The 26522-nt window shown below is 42.2% G+C and overlaps 1 protein-coding gene across 1 annotated transcript in view; it reads left to right on the top strand.

Moving 5' to 3' along the window:
- Positions 1-24290, top strand: part of GUCY2F (guanylate cyclase 2F, retinal) — an 81270-nt gene extending 56980 nt beyond the window's left edge. Inside the window, exons 8-16 of the mRNA XM_025371849.1 lie at positions 1578-1727; positions 4789-4937; positions 7182-7345; positions 8127-8319; positions 11577-11751; positions 14916-15014; positions 17976-18070; positions 24022-24110; positions 24203-24290. Coding sequence (XP_025227634.1) covers positions 1578-1727; positions 4789-4937; positions 7182-7345; positions 8127-8319; positions 11577-11751; positions 14916-15014; positions 17976-18070; positions 24022-24110; positions 24203-24290 — 1202 coding nt within the window. The remainder of the gene's footprint in view (positions 1-1577; positions 1728-4788; positions 4938-7181; positions 7346-8126; positions 8320-11576; positions 11752-14915; positions 15015-17975; positions 18071-24021; positions 24111-24202) is intronic.
- The last annotated feature ends 2232 nt before the right edge of the window (positions 24291-26522 follow it).

Raw genomic sequence — 26522 nt, 5'->3', positions numbered from 1 at the left:
ACTGCTTTCTCCATTGTAGCCTTCCAATGTTTCTGGTTCCCTGTGTTGCTGCTGCTACTCCCACCCCCATTTAGGCTCCTCTCACCTCACTACCTGCTCTTACTGCAATGACTTCCTAGCTGGTCTCCCTGATTCCAGCCTCTCTCCTTCAATCCAGCTTGTGCATGTTGCCAGATTAATCTTCCCCAACAGGGCTTTCATCAAATCCCTCTCCAGCTCCAGCACCCCTACTGCCTTTTGTATTCACTCCAAATGCCTTCATTTGGCTCTCAGGCCCTCTCACCTTCTGCTGCCATTCTTCCAGCCACCCGCCCTCCCCCACTTCATCAACCCCACTTCTCATTTCTCATTATTCCTTAACAGAGCGCTTCTCTCAGCCAAGCTAATCTGCTTACCACCACCTCGCCCCCCCGCCGCAATTTGCTCCTTTCTGCCTCTTGTTCTTTTGCACATGCTGTTCTTTCTCCCTGAAAAGCCCTTACCTTCTCAGCTCCAGAAAGTTGCATCCTTGACCTTCCTAACAAGCACATTTAAAATTTAACTTTTCCAGGAAGTCTTCCTGGATTAATTTGCTCAGCTCAGTTTTTTTTATTAGTTTGAACCTGATGAAATTGCCGATATCTAACTGTTTTTGATTCACAGAAATGGTAACTTTATATAATTCAATCTAAAACACTCTTCTTCCAGCTTTTGAGTACCATATTTCTATTGTTAAATTACATTTCTTTATATATTGCTTACAGTGCCCCCCCAAGAAAAATTTCTGACATTCTCACTGCCATAAACTCTGAACGCAGAAATAGTCTTTTGTCCCTGATGGGGCCTGAAATGAAGCAGAGCACACGATGGGTGTTTGACTTTGACCTTTACTGGATTCATTTCCCTTTACTATATAGTGGCCCTCATCATTCCCTCTCTTTTATTGCAGTTAGGGGTGCATATGTCTGTGTTTCCTACTGGTCTGTGAACTCCTCAAGTTTGATTCATCTCTGGCACCACCTCTGCACCTAGCACAGTGTGTGGTACCTAGTAGACCGTCAATAAATATTTGCAGAACTGAGTTGAAGGAATTGTTGCACCTTTTTGCACTGCAAGGAACAGGAAGGTTGGTGTTCCTCTAATCCTTTTAGAGGAGACCTAGAGAAAGCAACTTGTGAATCTCTTAGCCCCAGCACAATCAAATTACCAGACACATATAGATCTCAGCAAACAACAAATCCATGGCAACCAGTGTGGTAGCACACTTGCCTTTCCCTGGAAACCTGCCAACTGCTACTTGCAGGCTCAAGAAAGCAAACACCAGAGAATTTCTATACTTTTAGCTTCTGCGTCCTTTCCCACATTGCTGCTGTGTCTGCCTGCGTGGTTCTGGGGTGGAGAGAGTAGTATGTTTTCTCTGTTCATAATTCCTTAGAAGAATAGATTCAGACCTGGGGGGATGGGGGGCACTAGCATGGCAGTCTGTCTAATAAAAATATAAGGCAGTCAATAAAACAGTACCCTCTGAGCCCTTAAGGGCATTGCAGATGTCGTCAGTTAATCCTCCCTGCATTCATTACACAATGCTTTCGTTTTAGAGCTGCTGTGGACTGCCCCTGAACTGTTGAGAACCCCAAGAGGCGGCAGGTTAGGTTCTTTTGCAGGAGACGTCTACAGCTTTGCCATCATCATGCAAGAAGTGATGGTCCGGGGTACCCCATTCTGCATGATGGATCTGCCTGCTCAAGGTAAGCGGGAGGTGAGAAAAGGGCCCCAGGGGTCCACCATGGCCGAGATCATCAGACCAACTCAGGCTGTCATGATTTTCCAGAAGAGTGTTAGTGCTAACAGCCTGATAGTCTGCAAGCAGCTCAAGTTATGTACAGGTGGGACTTATAGCCAGACAGCTTTAGGCATCTGGAAGAAATTCCCCCACCCAAGAAGCTGGTCTTTTTTCAGACTGTGACATAAGCCAAGGGCCTACAGGACTGATGCCAATCCTTTTTTTTTTTTTTTTTTTTTTAATTTCACAGTCCCCTCTACTCCTTTGAGACACTCTGCCAAGTATTTTAGTATCCCTCATGATGCTTCTGGATGTCAAGGCCCTACCACTGTTTCCCTGTGACATGCCCCAGGCTTCCATCCTAATCTCCCACCAAGACACTTGGCTATTAGGCAATATCCATCAATAATGACAAAATCAGTAGACAAAACTTTGAGGGGAAACAGGATATCTGTATATTCTCAAAGTATGAACCCACAAGATACTTACAAATTGCAAATGGAAAAAATAGAGTTTACAAGTAGAGGATCCTGTAGACACCACCTTAAGCAAGTGATCAAGATTACCAATAATAAGCTATTACCAGTAATACAGCACACCCATGTCATATACCCATTGACATGATACACTAAGAAGGGCACAATGTCACCTTGGTGTTATTCTTGACAAAAAAAAATATACAACCTCAATCTAATAATGAGAAAACTTTAGACAAACCCCAGCTGACATTCTACAAAATAAGTGGCTAGGACTAATCCAAAGTATCTAAGACAGGAAAGAATGGAAAGACAGGAAAAGAATGACGAACTATCACAGACCGAAAGAGACAAAGACAATAATTACATGCAATATGGGATCTTGAATTGGATTGTGGAACAGATAAAGGACATTAAGGGAAAACTGATGAAATTCAAATAAGAACCTTAGTAATATTATTGTACAAATGTTAATTTCCTTTGTGCTATGGTTCTGTAAGTTATTAACAATAGGGGAAGCTGAGTGAAGGTATACAGGAAATTGTACTATATTTAAAACTTTTCTGGAAGTTTAATTTTTTTCAGAATAAAATCTTTTAAAAATGAAAAAGAAAGAAAAACTAAAACCACTTAGCTAGGCTGTGTCCCACTCAGGGTTCCACATCATTCCTCTACTTAAAGCCCTCCAACAGTTCCTCATCACTTGTTAAGTGAAGGTGAGACTCCTCCCATGACATACAAGGCCTTTCACAATCTGGCCCCTAGCTACCTCTCGAGGCTTATCTTCTGTCACCCTCTATATCCCAGCTAAACCACATGACTGGCAGGGCCCTGAAAGTATCATGGTCTCTCCCATCTCTGTGCCTTTTCACATACTAGGAGGTGGAATTTTCCCACCTCCTCCCAACTTTGCCTCATCCAACTCGTGTCACCTTCTCTGGGAAACCTTCTTTAGTGTGGGTCAGGTGCCTTTTCTGTACTCACAAGTGCCTGTCTCAGCTAGAGCACTTATATTGTTTGCCACTGTTTATTGCAATTGGACTGTGAGATCCTCAAGTGCATGAATCATGCTGTGCCTAAGCAGAGAGGTGGCCCATTCAACTTGATGGTGTTCTGAGAAAGGGACAAAGACTCCATCTGCCAGAGAATGGATGAGGCAGTCAAGTTTCAGGGAGTACATTCTCATGGAATCTGTTGTACTGAGAGCACGATGCTGTAATGGAGGAACCATTACTGGTACAGCCTGACCTGGGTTAAAGGAACGGAATGTGTGATGTCACAAGGAACTGAGAAGTCAGAGGCAACAACTGGAATTCTTTTATGGAGGCAAGGGGCTCGTATCAGGGGTAAAGCGGCACTGTTGGAGTGTTATAGCCAATTCAGGAATGGGAAGGTCACGCTGGTGGGGCAAGCAAAGCTTGGTTCCTGATGTGGCAGTTAGAAAGTTAGAATTGGAGGTGGTAGGGAGGGGACTAAAGATGAGAAATGAGCCTGAAGAGATAGGACAAGAGCCTGGATTTTACTCTGTGGGTGATGGGGAGTCATAAAAGGCTTTTGAGCAAGAAAGTGACATGACCAGATCTGGGTTTTAGGAAAGGTTTGGAGAAGGGTAGGTTGGAAGCAGAGAGATCAGTTTGAGGCCCAGTGTGGGTTGCTGGGGATATTGAGAGATAACGATTTTTTTCCCCTGCTGCCAGGGAGTTTTCTTTTTGTAAAAAGGTCAGTGTGACTGCTCCAGACCTTTTGTCACTAATGGCTGTTGGGTCTGAATAGGGAGTCTAAGAATTCCCAGTTGAAGTCTGAGACATTTGGAAGCAGGACAGTGTAACAGATTGAGATTGCCTGGGTTCAAATTTGAACTCTGTCACTCTCTAGCCATGTGACCTTGGGTAAGTTACTTACTCTCTTCATGTCTCAGTTTCCCTAGCTATAAAATTAAAATAAGAGTGCCTACCTCACCTGTTTGTATGTGAGAATCCAGTGAAATAATGCATGCAAAGTATTCAGCACATTACCGGTATATAGGAAATATTCTACTGGAAGTGGAGTTCATGGACCATCAACCAGGAGGATCTTGATGAGGCCTTGAACTGTTTACTGTAGTTCTTAATTCCCTTTGCCTAGACACAAGGTAGAGACCTGGACCTGGGCTGGGCCTGGGCTTGTAAGGAAAGTTAAGTGGGTCTATTGTGGGGATTGGATGGCTTAGATGATTGGGGATGGGTGAGGGGAGCCAGGTCACTGAAGTTAGAGCATTAGAGTTGACATCAGATAGGCAGTATCTAAAACCTAGCAGAAACAGAATAAAGTTGCGCCTAAATGATACCAAGAGTCCAACTGATTAATATCTCACTCCTCCCCCATTGCCTGATGCAGCTTTTGCTCAAATATAATCTATATTCAGGTCACCTAAGGAGAGAGCAAAGGAGATGGCCCTTCTGTGTTATCTGCTAACCTACCCCCATTCTTGGCTAAAAGTCAGTTATCTTTGCCAAATCTTGGTCCTTTTTTCCATGATTTGTAAACTTTTCTCTTCTTGCATCTGGACAGAAATCATAAACAGACTTAAGAAGCCTCCTCCTGTGTACAGACCAGTAGTTCCTCCTGAGCATGCCCCTCCAGAATGTCTCCAGCTGATGAAGCAGTGCTGGGCTGAGGCTGCAGAACAACGACCAACGTTTGATGAAATATTTAACCAGGTAAGGACTCTGAATCTTATCATTGCCCAGGAGCCTTCCTGAAGTCAACCTACACAAGGCTAACTCCTTGGTCCTTGTCATATTGTGGAAGGAACCTCTTGCAAGGGGGAAGGGCACTCCTCTCGGAGAAACAGCCTGGGAGTGGCTACTTTGAGGCTCTTGGTGCTGGAGTGTCATCAGCACATCCTCCAAGAGCCCAAAGATTGGTTCTAGTGTTCTTCTGTGTCTGAAGCTCTGTTCCTGACCATCCACAATCTGACCTAATCAACCTTTCAGAGATGGAATTGAACCATTAGGCATTTGTAAGGCAATGGCATTGAAACTATTAGATGATGGGTATCATGGAATAGATGGGGCTCCTCACAGAGCCATGTTTACTTTGGGGATATCAGAGAACTCTGGTATTCAACTCTGGTATTCAACTCTGGTGTTCAAGATGGAAGAAAGAGAAAGTGCAAATGTGGCGTGCAAAAGCAGGAAATTCCTTAAGTTCCCAGGCAATGGGGTACATGAAAAGTGATAACCTTCCTCCTTAAGATACTGAATTTCTAAAGAGGGTGATTCTTTCCCTAGAGGTGGAGATTGAAAGGGGAGTGAAGGAAAGGACAGAGTGGGCCCTGCTGTGGAAACTAAGGTGCAATTCCAATGTTGGAGCATGCGGTTTAGGCTTTGTTGAAATTACAGGACACCAAAACTGAGGGTGCTCACCGTGAGTGCTGTGTCAGCTCTGGCAGAGAGGCTTTTGTGCCTGGCTGGAGTACAGCACTGAGATGCTTTATGAGTGGCAGGTATCTGAGGCGGAAAGAAAGAAAGAGTTGAATTGAAAGCCTGAGGGGCCCTGCTTATGAAGTCATCCGTGTCCCCAGCTAACAATGCCTCCATTAGCCCGGCTAAGTTTCTTGAGGACACTCAAACAGGTGTTCAATAGTATGGAAAAGGCGAAGGACCATGAAGGTCAAATTTCTGAAACCTTACCATGAGGCAGGAGAAAGAGCATTTGCCCCTGTGTTGATGCTAGAGATGTTATTTCAGAAGGCAGCAGAGAAGCCAGTGATAGATAGGGGGAGTGTACATCATGAGACTTTCAAACAAGACATTGCTATAGCTGCCCTCACTAAAATGCTTCAGTGGAAGTTTAGGCTGTCTGATGACAAGGCTAGCTTCCTAACTTCCTGCAGTTAATAACACTTAAGTGGGAGGAGGAGGAGAGGGAGGTTCCCTGGGTTAGGCAATAGGGGGAGCCCAAAGGATCTAAACTGGCTACAAGGTTATCCCCAGGACTTTGATGAACCTGCGGATGTGAACCAGGCTCAGAAGGGAAACTCCTAGTGTTGGCCTTGGGGCATTGGGTGCTAGGTGGAGCATGTGTGGCCCAGCTATATATAAAAGGTTCACTGGGACAGAGCCCTAGATGTCTGCTTCGCAAAACCGCCTCCGATTTTTTGTTGTTGTGAACACAGTCATGTGCATGTTGACTATAACAGTATAGAGGGGCGACCCCTCATGATTCTAATACTATGCCTAGCTCCCTGTTACTGTAGATAGACAAGGTCCCAAAAAGGCATATTGAAAATTCGTGACATGCAGGCATCTCTAAGGCATTAGGGCATAGAATGGGGGCAAAATCAGTTGAATTTTACATCACTCTGACTGACCGAAGGACAGGTGCTAGAGGACACCCCTATTCTTGGACCTCCATGGTAAGAAATAGGGGTTGATTTTATCATGTGGATCTTGAGCCCTCTGTAAGAGGTCAAGGAGCCTCTCACTGTTCAAAAACTGGCAACACAGTGGCATTTGAGGATAAGAATGATTTAGTAGACTGATGATCCAGAAGAGTAAAACGGCACTTTCGGCCCTCTTTCCCCTTACCTCACACACAACTGGCCTGGGCTCAAGACCAAATCCTGTTGTCTTAGAAGTGGCTACTATGCATATAATAGCATCTCAGAACTGAAGGAGCCTGCTCAGAGCACTTTTGCTCAGGCTTGAAAGAACCAGAAGTGTAGGGGAAGAACTACTGGTGTGCGGGGATGGGGAGGGGGCAGAGGTGCACTGGAAGTGCCCTGTAAATGGGTCAGGGTGACAGTGAGGATGGGTGGTGACTTTTCCTATTTATATCTGGGTTCACCTTTCCTGCCCTGGCATTTTAGTGGAATGGATTTGTGATAAGGGGACCTGCTCCATCATCTCTGAGTTTGAGGAATAAGCATTTTCTGGTTCCCTTTTCTATTTTACTTCCAGTTTAAAACTTTTAATAAAGGGAAGAAGACGAATATCATTGATTCTATGCTTCGGATGTTGGAGCAATATTCTAGCAACTTGGAAGATTTGATTCGGGAGCGGACTGAAGAGCTGGAAATTGAAAAACAGAAAACGGAAAAGCTTCTAACACAGATGCTACCGCCGTATGTGAGAACACCTGAGGAGTGTGAATCTTTATAACAGTGTGTTCTGTTAAAAAAAAAAAAAAAAAAAAGAAAAAATTACCTATCAACTAACTGCTCCCTCCCCTTGTCCTGCACCCTCTAGTGGACTTGAGTCACACCTTCAAATCAAAGTAAAATTGGAAACCAAGGAAGCAGAGCACACATCCTAATTTCCACTACCTGTAGATCATGCTGGTCATTTAAGTTTTTGTGCCTTGATTTTTCTGTATATCACTTTGTGACTTTCCTAGGAGGTTGACTGATTAAAAGAAAGCAGTTCTTTGAGCTCCTAGAGGAAAGTAGCAAGGTCGTTTTTCCAGGTCTTTCCTCTCTTAGCTGAAAACCTTATCTGTTGCTAAAATTTCCAAGTTTTCCAGGGCACCTTACTTATTATGTTGTAACGTGATCTTCTAGGAGATAATTAAGGAAACTAGCCTCATGAAAGGGCAGTCACCTGGGAGCATTCCCCAGGTGTCTGAGTTAGGCGTTTAGAGAGCTGAAAAACCTCCACATGAAGGCACAGACCAGGTTCATCCAGTGCTGTATTCCAGCACCTGGCATAGTTCCTGACCCATTGTAAGCACTTAAAACTTATATGTAGAATAAATGAACGAATTAATGTTTTCATCAATGTAACACTTTCTTCCTCATCATTTATTAGCAGTGATTTTTAGAGGTTTATTTGGTGTATTTTTAGCAGGTGGATGTGGCATGAAGGGAGACCAGTGTCATCTTAGGAATAGCTGTGTCTGCTTTTCAGATCAGTTGCTGAATCTCTCAAAAAGGGCTGCACAGTTGAACCTGAGGGCTTTGACTTGGTCACCTTGTACTTCAGCGACATTGTGGGCTTCACAACCATTTCAGCCATGAGTGAGCCCATTGAGGTGGTGGATCTTCTGAATGACCTATACACACTATTTGATGCAATAATTGGCAGTCATGATGTCTACAAGGTAGGTTAATTAGCAGGAAAATATATTCCGTAGTGAAATTTTTACATGAGGCCCATCCATGTGTATTCCAAAATTGAAGAATAAAATTTATGGAATATTGTTATTTAGGAATAAAAAATTAAATAGTACACCCCTTCCCTTGGTATGTCACTGGAAATGAAAGCCAGGTAGAATGCATGTAACTTCCCAATTTACAAAATAACAACTTTCAACCCAGCAAAAGATTGCCAGTCAGATTTCTTTTGAACTTTTTTTCTAGAATTGGGACTAAGAAGATGTTGGGACCAAGAGAGTTATTGCACATCAGTGGCTGAGTACTCATAGTGTAGGCAGTACTGTACTAGGCACTGAAGGGGATAAAGAGGAAGTATTGGTGTTTTGCCCATAGTTGGTGACTGCTACAGAGTTCTTGGTAAGGTTTGTGTAGATCTAATACATGCTATAAAAATTTGGCCTCCTCCTTCAGGTACTGTTTTATACGGGAGAGAACTTGGCATTACAGCAGAGAAATATTAGACTCGAGGCTCTTTGGGATTGCTACAGGGTAACTGAAAGGCTGCCTATTGGTCTGAGGTCTGGGGAAGTGATTAATTGCGGGGTGGCAAGCCCCTGTTCCCACCTTCTCTCACTCCTCCAGCCTGTGAATTGTCACTCTATTAGAGTTTGCAAAATGACTACATTGACTAATTTTGGTGCCATGCTTCCTTACCTTTGTTTACATATGTTGTCTTGTCTCTAGGCAAAACATGACTAAAAATCTCAAAGCTGTGCAGGGACATTTCTACATTGTCTGCATCATGGATACTTGTCTTATTGAAGAAGAAAGATGCCCCAGGCATCCTAAACTTTAGACAGCTTCTCTATCCCAGGACCAAAGTAGAGCTGGAGAATGAGTAGCTCCATTCATTGGATTCTTCACAGTAGTCTGAAATGTTCTAGCTCTCAAATCACACACAAGAAAGTGTGTTTATCTCAGATTAGACAGGGCCTTTTCAGGTCAGATAGGGAGCCTCAGGGCTAGGCCAAGCCACCTAAATAGGGCTCAGAAATAAACATCATACCTGTCAATCAGCAGGAGCTACAAGCTAATCAAGAAGCACACATGGAAACCACGATGCAGGAAAAATCCATGGAATCAGAGTACCTGTCTTAACTTGTTGAACTCAAGCAGCCTGAAGAGAAAAACAAATCACTGAAAGCTAATTCAGTTGAAACTAAAATCAAAGATGATTCAGCGTGGGCTGTAACACAGCTACCAGTTTAATCAATCCAGCTGATTCTGTTCAGACAATTGTTGGGGGTCTTACCAATAGGCTATTAGATATTTTGGTACTTAATGGTTGCAGTAGGGAGTTAATGGGCTGTTCCCAGAACAGAGCAAGGCTATATAAATCCAAAAATGAAATTTATTTTTTTCAGCCCTGTTTATTAAAAATGACACAGTGCAAAGGAAATAAAAATTGAACCAGCAGCAAATGACCAAACTCATTTGTATTTTCATTTTCTTTACCTGTAAAATTTGAATCACGCCCCCTGGTACTTGATAATCTGAAATGGAATGGATAATCTGAAATGGAGGGCTACTATAGAATTATGAAGTTAGTGATTCCGTTTCAGTTCTCCTGCCACTATCTGCATCTCAATCGCACCCCTTTCTAAACCTCCTTTTCCCTCTCAGCATCCTTATGTTGACTGATAATTTCCACAGCAACCCACAATTTTCCACAGCAGTCTGCACACCAAGACCATGCATGCCCATGCTCCCTGCTCTTCTAATCTCCTCATCCATATCCTTGGGGCCTCCTGGGTGACTGACTCATCAAAGCTAAAGGGTCAACCACTAACCTCTGATAATGGCCAGCCACTGACTTTCCCCTTCCATATAGCATTTACATGGTAATCCTTCCCTCCTGTGTGCAGGTTGGCATGCCTACGTGAGGGCAGGTATCCATTCCTCAAATTGCACAAGGTAAGGGAGACCTTGGATGGAAACATTTTGAGGCAGAAAGTCCTATAGATTGAAAGGATCATTGTTATTGGCTATAGAAATTAATGATGAAGAGCCTATTGCTGATTGCTAAACTTCTTTCTCTGGAGCTGAATCATACCCACAGTTCCAAGGCTAGTTTCGAGACATACCTATTTGATATGATGATGATGATGATGATGATGATGGTGATAGCTTGAACTAAATATATATTATCTAATAGGCAGGTTTTAAATGCTTTGACATATATTAAATTATTTATTCCTTGGAAAACCCTATGAAGTTTTTACTATCATTAACACTATCGTACAGATAAGGATACTGAAGTACAGAGAGATTAAGTGATTTACCCATGGCCACACAGTTTGCAAGTGTTGAATCTTAAATGCTAACCAAGATGGTATAACTTCAGAGTTTCATGTTCTTAACTGTTGTATTCTGTGGGTGCAGTTCTCCAGGAACACATGGGTTTTAACTGGATTCAAACTTGTAGTAACACAGTCTGACTGGCACATTTCATAAAAAGTCCCTTCAGCTTAGTTATTTTCTGGATTTACCCGAAAAGTTTCAACTTACTGGTTATCTAAAACAGTGAGCACACTTCTGTGGGGAAGGCGAGGAGCATAGATTTCCCTTTTTTTCAAGTGTCCAGCCCTAACCATCCCCTACAAAGCAGTTGAGGGCCAGTACTGCTGCTCCTCAGGGAGGTAGTAGTAGGAGAGGAGGAGGTAACTGGTGGGAAGAGACTAATTTCTTATACCCAATAGGCCAGCAAAACTAACTTCATCATACTAGCAAGGCAAAGCAGAGGGAACAGGCTTGTTCTTCCTTTCCCTTTCCCTATATTTTCCTTAAGGCTACCCTAGCTTATTTACCCCAACTAATCTATAGAAACGTTTGCTGGGAAGCATCATAGCCACCTTCTCCTAAGATGCTCCCCCATGGACACCCTAGGCACAGTCCTAGAAATCTCCCTTTTCTCTTCCCCACAAATGTCTCAGACCCTGGTATTTTTCTAAGGTCAATCAGGAGCCTGTGAGGTAGCTATACTCATTTCAGAATCTCTTGGTGTGGGGCCTAGACTTCAGTATTTTTAATAAAGCTCCTTAAGCAATTCTAACATGCAGCCAGACTTGTGGATCATTGACAGTCCCTCTCTGCCTTTCTCACTTTACAACAAAACCACCTGGCCTCCATTATACCCTTACAGCTCTGTGCTAAAAAAAGCACAAATAAGTTGTTTGCTAATTCTATTTTTCCTAATTCCCAGGTAGAGACCATTGGAGATGCCTACATGGTGGCTTCAGGCCTCCCGAAGAGGAATGGCAGTAGGCATGCAGCTGAGATTGCAAACATGTCCTTAGATATCCTGAGCTCCGTGGGCACTTTCAAGATGCGGCACATGCCAGAGGTGCCAGTCCGAATTCGAATTGGCCTGCACTCAGGTAATAACCAGTTAAAGTAAGGAAACATTCTCATGTGCCTCTAAGAAGACTAAAAAAGAAAGGGAAAAGGATAGCTCTCCACTGATCCCTGGCCACTGGATTATCTAGGTGTCCAGGGCTGCATAATTCCTTTATGCCTACCCAAGTTTACTCTCCTCCCAGTACCTGCACTAACACAGTGGGCAGCAGCTCCTTGTTCCAGGTACTAAACCCTTTTAATCTACCATTTTGGTTAGAGGCAATATTTCCATGTTTGACTATGCTATAAAATCAACAAGTGTATCTTGTAGTTAGGATAATTCATTTAACTAATTAAAATCCCAACTTCGGAACTATTTTCCTCCCATATTCATTACCTACTAGCTCCTCTTGCTTCTGTATCCACTCCCTACCTTTTTCTCTTTGCTCTGCTCTTCTAGGCTCCTTTCCTTCCCCCATCCTTTTTACCCCTTTCCTACCAAACTTCTTTAAAAAAATGAATGACATCCACTGTGCCATTTCTTCACTGTCCAGTCCCTCCTTAGCTCCTTTGCAATCTGACTTCAGTTCTCACCACTTTCCCCAATCCTTGTCTGCCTTTACCTCTGCGGCATCTGGAATTCATGACAAGCCTCCCTAAAACGCTTCTCAATTGGCTTTTATGACATGCTCCTCACTCTGTGAATGCTGCTTTTCACTTTATTTACTGGTTCTCTTGACTCTTCCTGTTCTCTAACATTTTCTGCAAAGCTCTCAGTCTTGTGATCTCTTTGCTGTCTGCATGTATCACCTCTAATTTATTACTCAACCCACAGCAACCTGACTTTCATTTTCTACCACAGTCTGTGTCTCTATTTGTCCCTTATATTGGTATTCTCCAGTGTTCTGTCATGATGCACTTTTTTTCTCCTCCTACATACTCTCATGGGTGATCTCATTCATACCTGTGGTTTAACTACCACTTGTACGCTAATGACTTCCAACTCCACAGCTTTAGTGCAGTCTTCTCACTTAAGCTTCAGCCTTCTATATCAAACTTCCTGCTGATATGCCCACCTGAATGTTCCACATGGACCTTAGACTCAACACATCTAAAACAGAATTATTTTTTACTCATACAAACTTCCTGCTCTTCTCATATTTATTCTCTATTTTAGTTGGTGGTACCACCATTGACCTAGTTTCTCCAGTTAGTCTTGGGAGTCATTCTCTTTGACTCCTCCCTTACTCTGACCTTTAACATTCAACTAACTACTAAGTCTTGAACGCTTTACCTTTTAAATATGTATTGATCTATCTTGTCTCTTCTTCACTCTCACAACCCAAGACACCAACATCTCTCGCCTGGATCACTGCAATAGCATCTTCTTGCTTCCACTCTTGCCCCTTACCATCCATCCTTCTCATAGTCATCAGCATAATCTGTGTTTCCTTGTCTGTCCTTCCATTAGGCTTTAAGCTCCTTGGTGGCAGGAAGCATATCTTACTCATGTTTGTATCCAGAGTTCTTAGCACATAGCAGGTGTTTGATTTTTTCTTTTAGAGAAAAGCCCTCATCTGTCATCTGTGCTTCAGTTTCACATTTCCAACCCCCCTCAGCCTACATTTTCTTGAAGCGTTCACCATTATTTCAAATTTAACATATTTAAAACTTCAAGTCATCTTTTTCCACAAATCAGCATAAACTCACAAGCCCATGGCAATTTTCTCATGGTTGTCAATCAGACAGCCAACAAGTCTGTTGATTCTTTTATGTCTCTCTTATTACTTCGTGGCCATCCACTTCTTATCATTGCCTCCTTTTAAGTACCTTGTGCTTGGATTACTGCAGCAGCCATCTAAAGGTTTTCCCTGGTTTTACTTTTTCCCCTTTCAGTGCATTTTATATACTGATCTGAGAAAGAAGATCATATAATTCCTTGCTCAAAATTCTCTAGTGGTTCAAGATCTTCCATCTTGTACAACCCACTTAATCCAACCTTGTCTCCAGTTTCTCCCGAGCCATGTGAACTAGGCAGACTGTTCTCTCTAAGAGCTTCCCAAATTACATGTTCAGTCCCAACCACAGGCCTTTGATTTATGTCTCTTTTCCACTGTTCAAATCTTACTTACCCATCAAGACCTAGATCAAATCCTACCTTCTCCACTGGACCCTTCTTGATTGAGTCAGGTCCTAATTAGCACCTCCCCCCATTTTCTGAACTATTATAGCACTTCTGTCTGTGCTTCTTGCCTCAGCCATATGTTGTCTTGGGTTACTGCTTAATTGCTTCCTCTTTGATAGTATCTTCTCTTCAATTAGACTATAAATTCCTGGAGAACTAAGACTATGTGTTACTTTTCTTTTTTATTCTCCTTGGTGCTGAGCCATAAAAACAGAGCAGAAAGCCAGGCATGGTGGCTCACACCTGTAATCCCAGTACTTTGGGAGGCCGAGGTGGGAGGATCGCTTGAGCTCAGGAGTTTGATACCAGCATGGGAAATATAGTGAGACCCCCATCTCTTTTTAGGAGAAAAAATCAGAGCAGAAACCAGAAAGGTGAAGGTGAAGAACTTTCTGGATACTCCCAAACTGACTTTTCAGTATGGCTGCTGAAGTTTTCTCAATTACCTTGAACACTTAACACAGCCATATTAAAATGTAAGAACAAAAAAATTCTAAATGCAAAATATTCTTTGATTATTTATACATACTGCTTTTCCATGCCCCAACACAGACAATTGAAAATGAACTCTATTTGTTTTTAGAATAATTCTCTTGATAGACACAGTTTGGGAGCCAGATAAACCCATGAAAGTCTTTCTTCCAACGCTAAGGCATGAGAAAAATTACATTTTTTTCCTTACAACAAACATGTTTGGACCCTGAGTCCCTGTCCAGGCCTTTCTGGTTTGGGTTTGATACTTATTTGTCCCTGTTGACAGATATAAGCATCTCGAGTGTAACTGTTACTTGGAACAAAGGTACAAATCAGAAGGGCAGTCATGTCTGCACTGTTATAAATTTGCTTTCTTGTAGGGCAAAGAGTTCATTACTCATTATGTCTTTCTTCAGATTCCCAGAGCTATATGATGGCAACTTTTATTCTTTTACAAAGATACATTCCTTCCTCTTTGTACCATTCCTCTATTAGCATTGGGTGCGTACCTGTTGACTGTAATTCCAACCCCCTGCTACTCTACAGGGCCGGTTGTTGCTGGAGTGGTGGGCCTCACCATGCCCAGATACTGCTTGTTTGGAGACACTGTGAACACAGCTTCTCGGATGGAATCAACAGGCTTACGTGAGTACCTAATAGAGGGATGGATAGGATGGCACCATCCTCCTATTGAGAAGGTAATTCTTCTTCACAGACATGAAAGAGAGCAGGGTACTTGATGTTTTAATGTTTTAAAGAAAAATAAAAGATAATTTGAGAAGATTGAGATTTATCACACATTTTCCTGGTCTCTAATGGCAAACCAGTAGGGGGTGATGTTGGACTGAACATGTACCTTTCTTGTTCTAGAAATGAAGCTGTAGCTAAGTGACACCAAAACAGCCACTCAATTTGATAAAAACAACTAAAATAGTATTTTGGGTAAAGAAAAAAATTGGCTGGGCTTGTGGGTTTGTGGGAGTCATGTTGAGAAAAGAACTACATGAGGGACTGACATTTTCCATTTTTCAACTAGTTTGTGGAGACACACTGAAGCCAGCTGCCTCCCAGTTGCCTACTGTTTGCTGTTGCAGTCCCCTTTTTGAACCAGTTAGGACCCCAGGAGTTCTGGCTTCATCAAATAGCCCTCTAGAACTTAGCTAGCAATAATCCCTCAATCCAAGTAGCTTGGAATTCTGAAATAATTTATTGCAACTTCCCTGTATATAAAACCCTTAGCTTCTATCAAAACAGGCATAGTATCAAAGATACCATTTCTTCTCTGCTTCTTTGAAAAGAAAACTGTACAAACCATATGCCATTTGTCTGTTTGTAAGATGCTGGCTCAACTCTTACTTGGTTATTTACTGCCACTACAGAATCACAATGTGCCTTTTGCTTATATCATGGTTGAGCAAAGCATTTTTTATGCTATTATAGGAAGAGCATAGAGAATAACATTAAATTCTATATGCAGTTTTCATGGATTTTATACCAAAAAAGGGAAGAAATCACTTAAGCCCTTAGAAGCTCTAGCTCTGGCAAGAAAAGTTCTTCCCAAACTTCAGCAATATACTCAAACTAGTCCCTGATGTTATGGTGGCCTGTATAACAGTGGGTGGTGCCCTGTCTGACCCCACTTCCCATCACTCATGTGTAGAAACAGGCTTACACAATGGGTCCAGTCTTAGTCAATGTAGCCTGTGCAGCCATGATTAAGGAGGCAGTATGGAACTTAGAAGCTGTTGTCAGAATAAATTTTCTGACATCTGGGAAAGTCTTCAAACTCCTTAGATATGGCAGAGGCCATGGAAGTAGCCATCCAGGAACTGCTGCATGAATATGGCTTTGCATATGATTTTACTCTTAAAGTGCAACCCAAGATGAAGTGACATTTATCATGGAACTGCAATGCAGATTTGGCACAGTATTCTGGACTGATGTAAGCTTGTAGAAGGCTGAAGTCATATTCTGGTCTGAACCAGGGAAAACTCCACACATTTCACATTGGAAATACAAAGTTGAGACCAGAAATTGAATTTTGAGATTTAGACAGCTCCTTGCCCAGTGATCAGCTAGGAAGAAGAAAATGGAGTGAATCACCCACAGCAGGAGTTTATTAAGCACTGACTGTGCAAGGAAGTTATTGTGAAGCATACAAAGAAGTATACACACATGCTCTCTGCGCTAAAGGAGCTGGTTAATGTGCTTTTCTAAAAGCTAATGACTATGACCCAAATATGACATTAAGCTCCACAACTGAATGGAGATCTGTAGAGAGGTAGCCTCTCCTCACATTGGATATGAAATCAGGATATGTCACACATCTATTAATAAAAACATTATTTCATCAATATCTCCTTTGTGCTTAGTTGAAACCACTGAGATTCTGGAATGGAAGTGACTCGTGACCCAGCCCTAGAGTGATTCTCCTTACCATACAAGTGGATGGTCGTTGGTATGAGCTATCTCTCTTTTAAGCTGTGTGTTCCCTACTATCAAGATTACTGAAAGGTTCTCTGAAGACCAGATGCTTGTGGGATGCACACATAGGACTGGCTAGGAATATACTGGCTGGGCATGTATATTTTAGGAATAGGGCAACCTTTTTTGAATAAGGGCTTTGGGTGATCATGAGTTAATGAGGAAGACACAAACAAACAACAGTACTGAGCTATCAAGAGAAAGAACGTCATTGTGAGTATACACAGCAGAAAATCCTTGCAGGTCTCTCAAGCCGTGCCTTCCTACTCAGGTTGTAATCAGCTTTTTTTTTTTTTTTTAAATGATTTTCTCAAGCATGTGTGAAAACTAGCCTTGGACTTTTATTTAAGACTCAACCTCAACAAGGTCTCGCTTCATGGGGTGACAGTTTTTAGAAATGTCAAGGATCTTACCTGAGTGAACAAGTGATTATTCTTCATCAAATAATTACTCTTAGGTTCTAAATAAAATTTTAATGTGGCAGTTCTCCATGTAAATCTCTTATCCCAGATTGAGATCATTGGTTGGAAAATAGTACATTCATGTGTAGACACAGCTAGGTGCCCCCACCCAAAGGTCAGCTATAAATGTACAGTCTTCACAAAATATTTGTTGAAAGAGTTCTTGGCATATTTCTCATTGATGTTTTATTTTTCAGTATAGCAATGTTGAGAGATAATTGTAAGAATGCATATGAAAAACACATCCTTTTGCCTCTTAAGATATGTAAAGCATGAGAGTTCAGCCATAGTAGCAGCCTGTGAAAGAAGCTGCTGAAGTCAAACTTTCTTCAAATGACGTCACGTTTCAGCCAAGAGCACAGTAGATGCTGGTTTCTCCATCTCGACCTTTGAGTTAAATTAACACCTTTCTATTGCATGGCCTTTCATTTGAGATAGTGTCTAGGAGGCTGATAGGTGCTACAACTAATGCCTTATTTGGACCTGGTGAGAAAGGCAATCACTCCCTCTCCACCTCTTGTGAAACCCTAAGTAAACCTCTCTCAGGACGTTGCTAATGGTCCAATCCATTTACAAGTGAAGACATTTATTACATTGATATTTTCTCATTAATTTTACCAATGAGAAAGGAGCTCAAATCATGTCTCTCCTTCTTTTGCAGCTTATCGCATTCATGTCAGTCTCAGCACTGTTACAATTCTTCAAAATCTGAGTGAGGGCTATGAAATGGAGCTTCGAGGAAGAACAGAGCTCAAGGTATAATGTCTTTTTGTTTTTTGAGCCAGACTATTTGGATACACCTGCTTCTGGAGAGGTCATGGTCTCCTAAAAGAGTTTACCTGGGAGTCTGATACTCAGAGCTATAACTTGGGCAGAATCTTCAGCCCCATTTGGGGTTCCCAAAAGATTGCTCCATTTTGCCTCAATTTTCTTCTCTTTAAAATATGGCTACAGTGGGGAGGAGTATTGAGATTTTTTCTGCATTTTTCAGACTGTAAGTTGTATCTTTCTCTCTTAAAGAACTGCACAAAATTTGGCTTTCCAATGAGCTGCACTATTATTTACATTTTCTAACCTGCATTTGTTCACTGTTTGGCAGTGCCAGCCATTGTTAATAAGCCACAGTATTTGTTAGTTCGGATTTTCTATTCACTTTCTCAGCGGCCACCCTTCCTGGGTGAAAGGCACCCATTGGCACACTATTTGCAGAGAGACGTTTTCTTTCCCTAAGAAACCAGGAAGAACAAAGTCAGTTTCTATGAAAGACAAACATTTTGTAACTCCTTTTTCACTGTTAGAGTTATCGCTTGACCTGAGATATAGGATTAGAATAATTTTAGTTTTATTTTTTTTGCCATTTCCACTACATTCTATTTATCTATTTCTGAATGACCCAAAGACCACCGGTTGACCCAGTTGTAAGAGAGCTCAGTGATATAACAATCTAACTCCCTCATTTTCAGATGAAGAACCAAGGTCCAGAGAGGTGAAGTAGTTTGAGCAGGGTCACACCGTCAACTGATAGCAGAATCAGGTCAAGACTCAGGAAGCCTGACTTCCTTTTTAGCGACCTTTCCATGACATCATGCTCCATGAAGATGATTTTCTCAGTGATTATTTTTGGGTAAAGCAAGAGCAGGGCACTAAGTGATGCACAATTAGCTTCTGACTTTGGCATTCCTTTTCTAAATGGTGGCAAGTTACATGTAGCTAGATTTTAGACGTTAAAATTTGGAAGGTCTAATTCTCGTTGATAACTTCCTCCTATGGCGAGTCCTAGTTTTTTCCTTCCAATAGGTTATTAGTATCTTCCAGTAGGTTGGATGAGTCACTTACAAGGGGACAGAGGCTCCTTTCCCACCTCTTGCAGAGAACTCAGACAGTGAAATGATGGGGACAGGGATATTACTTGGGCAGCAAATCTAACTGTCCAAAGCTTTTGTGATCCTTCTATACATTATGTCATATTTCAACAGAGGAGTAGAAATGCAGCTTGGTTTCCTGAAGACCTTTTCCTCTGCATTGCTGGGCAGAGATCCCTCATTTAAAAACCGACGAGTTGCCACTTTTGAAACTGAAAAACGAAAATGCATCCCTGTCCCCATGGTTTTTATTGTCCCACAAATTCAGTTCAGGAGCACTCACATCTTTGGGTATTTCAAGTACAAAATCAGGACTTAACTTCAAAAGGGCCCTTTGCAGTTTCGTGGTTTCCTCAACCCCAGGGAATCTGGGAACATTTTGTAGCAGGTTGGAAGAGGAGCCTTTCCCTGATGCCACATTGGGCCTGGGTTATTGTAGTGTCAGGGTCCTTATAAGGAGGAGAGATTAAGAGGGAAGAGAAGAGGGAACCTCAGAGGAAAGGAAGGGGCAATGAGAACAAGGAAGAGGAGAGGAAGTAAGGCCCAAGGAAAGGTCAGGAGAGGCGGAGGGATCCTTTCTGTGTGTGTACCCTCTACCTCACCACCAGAAACAGGTGTTGTACATTGCATCATAGGGGCTGAGGGGCATGGGGTTTCTGGTCCACCAGGGACATGCAATATACCCCCAATAAGACCATGTCACCAGCACACTTCAGAAATTCTGATTCAACATTTTCACTCCTCATCTACTCTGTGCTACTAGAAGCAAGAGTTGCTCTAGTACATGGGGCAGAAATATCACATTTGATGGTGAGCCTGGTGTGATTTCAAAGTTGATAGCTAGAAATGTCTTTTCCTTCCAACTGACTGATGTTTGAAATTCCTCCATTAAAGCCTTTTCTCTTGGGCTCAAGGCTTGTATCCAGTAAGAACATTCTTCCCCCCACCGCATCTCCTCCACTAGGTTGATGACACTTTATGTTGTTTCCCTCAGTGGAATCAAAAACATGGATTAATTGGGTGAGAGAGGAGAACATAGGGCAGTTGAGTAATTGGCTGGGTTGAGGTTACAAAGAAAGAGAACAAAGTGAGGAAGCTGAAGTAGCTTGGGGGAGGACTCATTTAGAGATGAGAAGCTCGGCCTCTTGTGCCCACTGCCCATTGCCTACTTCAACCCCCTCTTCTACTACACTGGCAACAAATTATCAATGCCTAGCTGGCCAGTTCTGCTTTTTCAATATTTCTCTCCTGATGGGCTAGTGATAAGTCACTGTATTACCTCTTCTCGTACATGAGTCCTGTTTCAGTCACTGTTTTTCTGACAAGTGTGGAGCTCCTTGCTGAGATTTTTGTATATATCTAGGCTTATCAGCTGTATTTACCAGAAGCTTTCAGGTAGAGCTACATTCTGGGGAGACTTTCTCAAATGATTGCTCTTCAGGCAGTTTATGTTGTTGTTGTCAGAGGTGGACACTTTATAAATACTTCGTAATTTTTTATTGTAAACTGACAATTAATAATTGTGTATTTTTATGGGGTACAAAGTGATGTTAGGATTTAGTAATACAATGTGGAATAATTCAATCAAACCAGTTAACATATCCATCACCTCAAATACTTAACATTTCTTTTGTGGTGGCAACATTTGAAATGCATTCGCTTAGTGATTTTGAAATGTACAACATTATTAACTATATTCACTATGATATGCAATAGAGCTGAAAAAAATCACACGTATTCCTCCTGTCTAACTGAACTGATTTTGTGTTCTTACACCATCATCTCTTAATTTCACCCACCTTTGGCTTCTGTAACCGCCATTCTACTCTCTACTTCTATTAGTTCAATTGTTTTAGATTCCACGTATAAATGAGAACATGCAGCATTTGCCTTTCTGTGCCTGGGTTATCTCACTTAGCAAACATTCTTCAATTCCATTCATGTTGTCACAAGTGATAGAATTTCTTTCTTTTTAAAGGATGAATAGTATTCCATTGTGTGTATATGCTACTTTTTTTATCCATTCGTCTGTTGATAAACGGGTTGATTCCATAACTTGGCTATTGTGCCTAGTGCTGCAATGAACATGGGAGTGCAGATATCTTTTTGACAAACTAATTCCAATATTTTGAGTAAATACCCTGAAGTGGAATTGCTAGATCATATGGTAATTTAACTTTTTGGAGAAATCTTCATGCTGTTTTCTATAATGGCTGTACTAATTTACATTCTAGAGGTGGGCACTTTCTGAACTTGTCTTTGAATTCTGGGGTTAAACAGTATTTGGTTCTCAGGTTCCTAAGTATTAGTGTTTGTTTTATTTTCCCCAATCTTTTCTACTCATACCCCAACCCCTAGCGTACACACACAAGCAGTCAAGTGTGCATATAAGCACACACATGCACACACACCAGCAACTGAATTAAGAAATGGTGAGATTGTACTGACAGATCCATGAAGGTCAGAAAGTTTTGCCTCAAATTCTTGCCCCATAACTGACTTAATGTCTGACATCAGACAAGTAATTTCACCCTCTCTCCGTGCTTTCATTTGTCTACATGGAGGCCTCATCTGACTTGCGGTTATCAGGAAGCTCATTAATCTCACAAGCTTCAAATTTCCCAATAGTTGCTTTTTGGCCTCTAGATCTGCCTTTTGACTCCAGTGTGTTGGAGAAGTTTTGTGGTATGGAAGGAAGAGCCTTTAAAATTTGGTGTCTAGGAGATGGGTTCAAGTCCCAGTTGTGCCTATTTATTGACAAGTCATTTAATCTCCAGGAACCTCAGTGTCCCCATTCGCAGAATGAGATTAATAATTAACCTATATTCTAGATTTTTGTGAGGATTAAGTAAGATCGGAGATACCAAAATGTCTCAGAAGCATCATGCCAAAGTAAGATGCTATTATTTGGGGGATCTCTAGGACTGCTTAGGGATTGATATTGGGTCAAAGAGTTTGCTTCAGGCTTTAGTTGTTGCCATACTTGTTTTCTCTCTTTTTCTCCCTTTAGCAAAATTGTGGAAGTCAGGTAGGTAAACAGAGAACTAGGATTCTAAGAATTCATTTGGATGGGCTCCAAAACCTCAGAGGGCCCCTGGAGCTCCCCTGCATACTCTGATTTGGAAGCTTGCCTGAGTCCATAACACTTCCATCCTCTTTTGCAACCATTAGTTTTGGCATCCCAGTGTGTCCTAAGACCCACCCAAATCTTTGGACAATTCTGGCATCTACAAAGCTCCCTTGGAGATTGGCATGCTGTCCTGATAGCCTCTAGATCTCAAGACAAACAGTCAAATATGGCTGAGGGTGGGGGACTCTTGAGTTTGAACTTTAATAGTATGTTTTTCCAAAATAAGATCCAATCGCACCTTGAGTATTCCAAGTGCACAAGGGCTGAGAGTTTCAATTAATGAAACAGTCTGATTATTTACTGGGCAACTGTCTGTATAAGACACCACACTAGGTACCGTGTAAAAAGAAAAAGCTTTGGAAGCAGAAGAGTTGGGCTTAATGTGTTTAGGGCCTAAAACATGGCCTAGTGGTTGTGTTTAATCATACTGTGAGCTCCTTAAGGATGGAGCCATCTCTGTATTTCCAGCCCTAGTACAGGAGGAGTGGAATAAATGAAAGAATGAGTGAAGGAATATATTTTCAAGTTGTTTACCTCTTCTGAAAACAGAGTAGGCTCAAATAGTCCAATTATTTGAACTGTTTGAGACTTAGGGAGAGTCTGATGCCAGTTAATGGAGGTTGGACTATGTGGTATGCTCTTTCTACTTGCCTCATAGAAGGCTTGTTCAAGCCTTGAATCAAATATTTGCAAAATGCTTTGAGATTCTCCAATTAAATGTGCTAATTATTATGGTCATTGTCATTATTATTAAGGGATAAATATATGTGATGTAAAATAGGGAACAGTGGATTTGATATTTAAAGGGGGCAAATCTAATTGGAATTTCTAAGTTAAACAATTCAGAACTGCTCCAAATGAGAGCTGCTGAGAGTGAGACCATATTTCAGATTAATGAGTTGGAAACACATCCCATTACTTTCCTCAGTCTTGGTAAACACTTTTTTTTCTTATGGATTAGAGGAAATGAGAGAACAGATGAAAGAGAATTGAAAGGAGGAGAGAGAAGCACATTGAGAGGAAAGTTTACTGGAAAGAGAGGAAGGCAGAACAGAGGCAGAAAATTTGACTCCTCTGAGGTCGTCACTCAGGCCCTGGGGTGACTAGCTTGAGTGTACACTCCTTTTCTCTTCTTAGACCTGTGGTTCTTGACAACCAACTAACTGAGCTATAAATGGAGGCCAACTTGGGGTCTTGCCCTACCTGTGAGAGTCCCTTGGCTGGAAGAAAAGAACACTGCACAAATGTAGACCTCTCAAAATAGCCAGGATAATTTAGGCTTAAAATTTAACAGCCTGTTTTCTATTTCTACTCTCTTTTTGGGTTTGGTGAGAGCCATTGAATGAGAGGGTAAAGAGGTAGGTAGAATCTGAATATATGTACCCTAGATACAGAAGACAATGGCTTGCCTAATGCCAAAAGATCAGGGCACAAATGATATACAAAATCTTCAACTGGGCATCCAGACATTTGGTTGCTGTGAAGCCAAACATCCACATATTCCCAATGATGAAGCTATATGGTGGCGGGAGACAAAGCATCTGGATGACAGCTTGATATGGTGTTCACTTTTCATCTGGCTGCTCTGGCTCAGCCCCGTAGGGAGGAAGACTCCAGGGAGTGGTGAGGCAATTTCTGAGCCAACCTGAATGCTTGTATCCTTTTGGAATATTGATTATAACATGCTTAAGATTTTTCATGTTTTCTATAATAAGGGCAAAGGCACAGAGGAGACCTTCTGGCTGATTGGGAAAAAAGGCTTCACGAAGCCCCTTCCTGTGCCCCCACCAGTGGACAAAGATGGGTAAGTGGAGTTCACATTTAATTGGAGTCTTCCTATGCCATACTCTGCCACACTTTCTTCACTACCTATTTAATGTCTCCCCTGCCCTGCAGGGAAGTGGGCCATGGCCTACAACCAGTGGAAATTGCAGCCTTCCAAAGAAGAAAAGCAGAAAGGCAGTTGGTGAGAAACAAGCCATAAGGTAATATCCAGGAGGAAAACAGCACAGCAGCTTGCCAAATTTTCAAATCTGGAGCTTCCTTTGGCATGCGTGCCAGTGTCAGCCTACACTCTGTTGGCATAGTGTGATGGAGCTGGAGAATTTCCACGGTCTAATAAAATGGGTGAAAATCTTGTTGTGGGGAGGCCTGCTGCAGGGTGAACTGCACTTGAGGGAAGTTGTCTGCCCTGGCCCGAGAGAGACCCTTGCCTCTTGCCCTGACAACACATTTGAATGCTAACAAAGCTGGCCTTGCTATCCAGTTATCAGGTAGGTACACCTGTCTCTTTTATTGTTGAGCACCTGGGCCACATGGTGAGCCACATCAGATCTTTAGAGACTTACATCTGTCTAGGCAATAGTAATAGGACTACCTGCTATTCCTGGGATCTGTTGGCAAGACCACCTTGGAGGGGATATTTATGTCATTTCCTCCGGAGGCACTGCCTGATCCCTTTCACGGTTGGCCTTGCCAAGCAAAATAAGACTGGCTACTCTTTAACTGCCTGGCTTGTATTCAGGACAATTTCTCCCATCCTTTCTCCCCTACTAGGATGGTACAATTCTGAAGCAGCAACAACCACCTAATTATCAGGAATTCTCTCCACATATTTAACCATATTTATCTCTGAGGAATCCATTGTGTTCTTTGTCTCTTCTCAGTATCTCTTATCTTCTTTATCGTGTTTGCTTTTTGTTTTTTTCTTTTTTAAAATCTTGCTTTCTTATTCTCTCTTCCATGGAAACTTTGACCCTGAAACACTTCGCTCCCTCCACATATCCTTGGAAATCACAAGATTCTAAGGTAAACATTAAGGCATCTCCACATACTCCTGCTCCCTTGTTCTCTAACCTGTCCCAGAATAATCAAAATTCTAACAGCAACTACTAAAGGCATCCACATACTTTCATATTCTCCTACTGGCCTCTGATGACTTTGTTGATTCTTTGTGACTGTTTCTGTCCTAAGGAAACCCCAATGCATCTTCACTTCTGCAATAATAACAGGTACCCTGAACTAGTCGTAAACATTTATGCATTACAAAGGCTTCTGTATTGAGTGTGTGGCTTTTCTGCAGCCTCCTGCATCACCCTCTGACTCCCTGACACCTGGCGCCAGGATTTGTTCTACAGTCTTCCAATTTCCAGAACCATTCTTTCCTTTGAGTAGGGAAGCACAGGAACAACCTTTGACACAGACAGACACACACACAGATCCAGACACATACTCTCTAGCCTCTCTCTCTCTCTCTCTCTCTCTCTCTCTCTCTCTCTCCCTCTCCCTCCCTCTCCCTCTCTCTCCCCTTCCCTCCCTCTCTCCCTCTCTCCCTCTCCCCCCTCCTCTCTCTCTCCTCTCTCTCTCTCTCTCTGTTTTTCTCTCTCTCCCTCTCTCCCTCTCCCCCCTCCTCTCCTCTCTCTCTCTCTGTTTCTCTTCAGGAAAGTGTTTGGAAGCTCTCGAAGGATTTATCCCTTTGGAAGGGTAGTGTGGCATTGGAGGCACTGTACAAGAACCCATCCATTCCTAAGAATGTGTTGGAGTTTGCAGCACAAAATACTGCAACTCACCATCATTGGCTGTGTGCTTGGTAGTGCTTTCCTGACATACAGATGAATGTTGCTTAGGTCATTTGTAAATTCACTCATCTGGAACCCCTTGACAGAGGGCCAGCTTCTGTGTACTGTAGATGTATGGAACAGATCGAAGCCATTGGGTCAAGAGAGGATTCCACCTCTGGTCCTGGCCTCGTTAACACATGTACTTCAATCAGCCTGTTAACTGACCACATGGCCTTGCTGGCCTATACAAATCACAAAAGTCCCCAAGAAGTACACCCCTGACAAATTTCAGAAGGCTTGTCCTAAATCCAAGCACGCCTATGTTGCTGTTACTTGCTAACACCGCCTATTCCAGAATGTTTCCAACTTTCTGTGAATTTACAGGCTGACACTTACTGGGATAGACCCAACTTACAAAAGACCTATGACACCTATGAATGCCACTGACTTGCTGCCACCATCGTAAGAGATGTTGAGGAAAAACTTGAAACCTTTAAGAGAGCCCTGTGAGGTTGGACAGGAAGGATGAAAAACTGCTATGAAAGGGGGCACAGCTTTGGTGAAGTGATTATAGGGGCTGCCTCAAGCAGGGCCCTACCTGATAACTCTTACCTTGTGTCCCCAAATATCCACTACTTCTCAAACCTGGTTTTTGT

This window comes from Theropithecus gelada, chromosome X (assembly GCF_003255815.1).
Source record: "Theropithecus gelada isolate Dixy chromosome X, Tgel_1.0, whole genome shotgun sequence".
Lineage (NCBI taxonomy): Eukaryota > Metazoa > Chordata > Mammalia > Primates > Cercopithecidae > Theropithecus > Theropithecus gelada.
The sequence above is the reverse complement of the archived record's forward strand: the minus strand, read 5'-3'. Positions and strand labels throughout refer to the sequence as shown.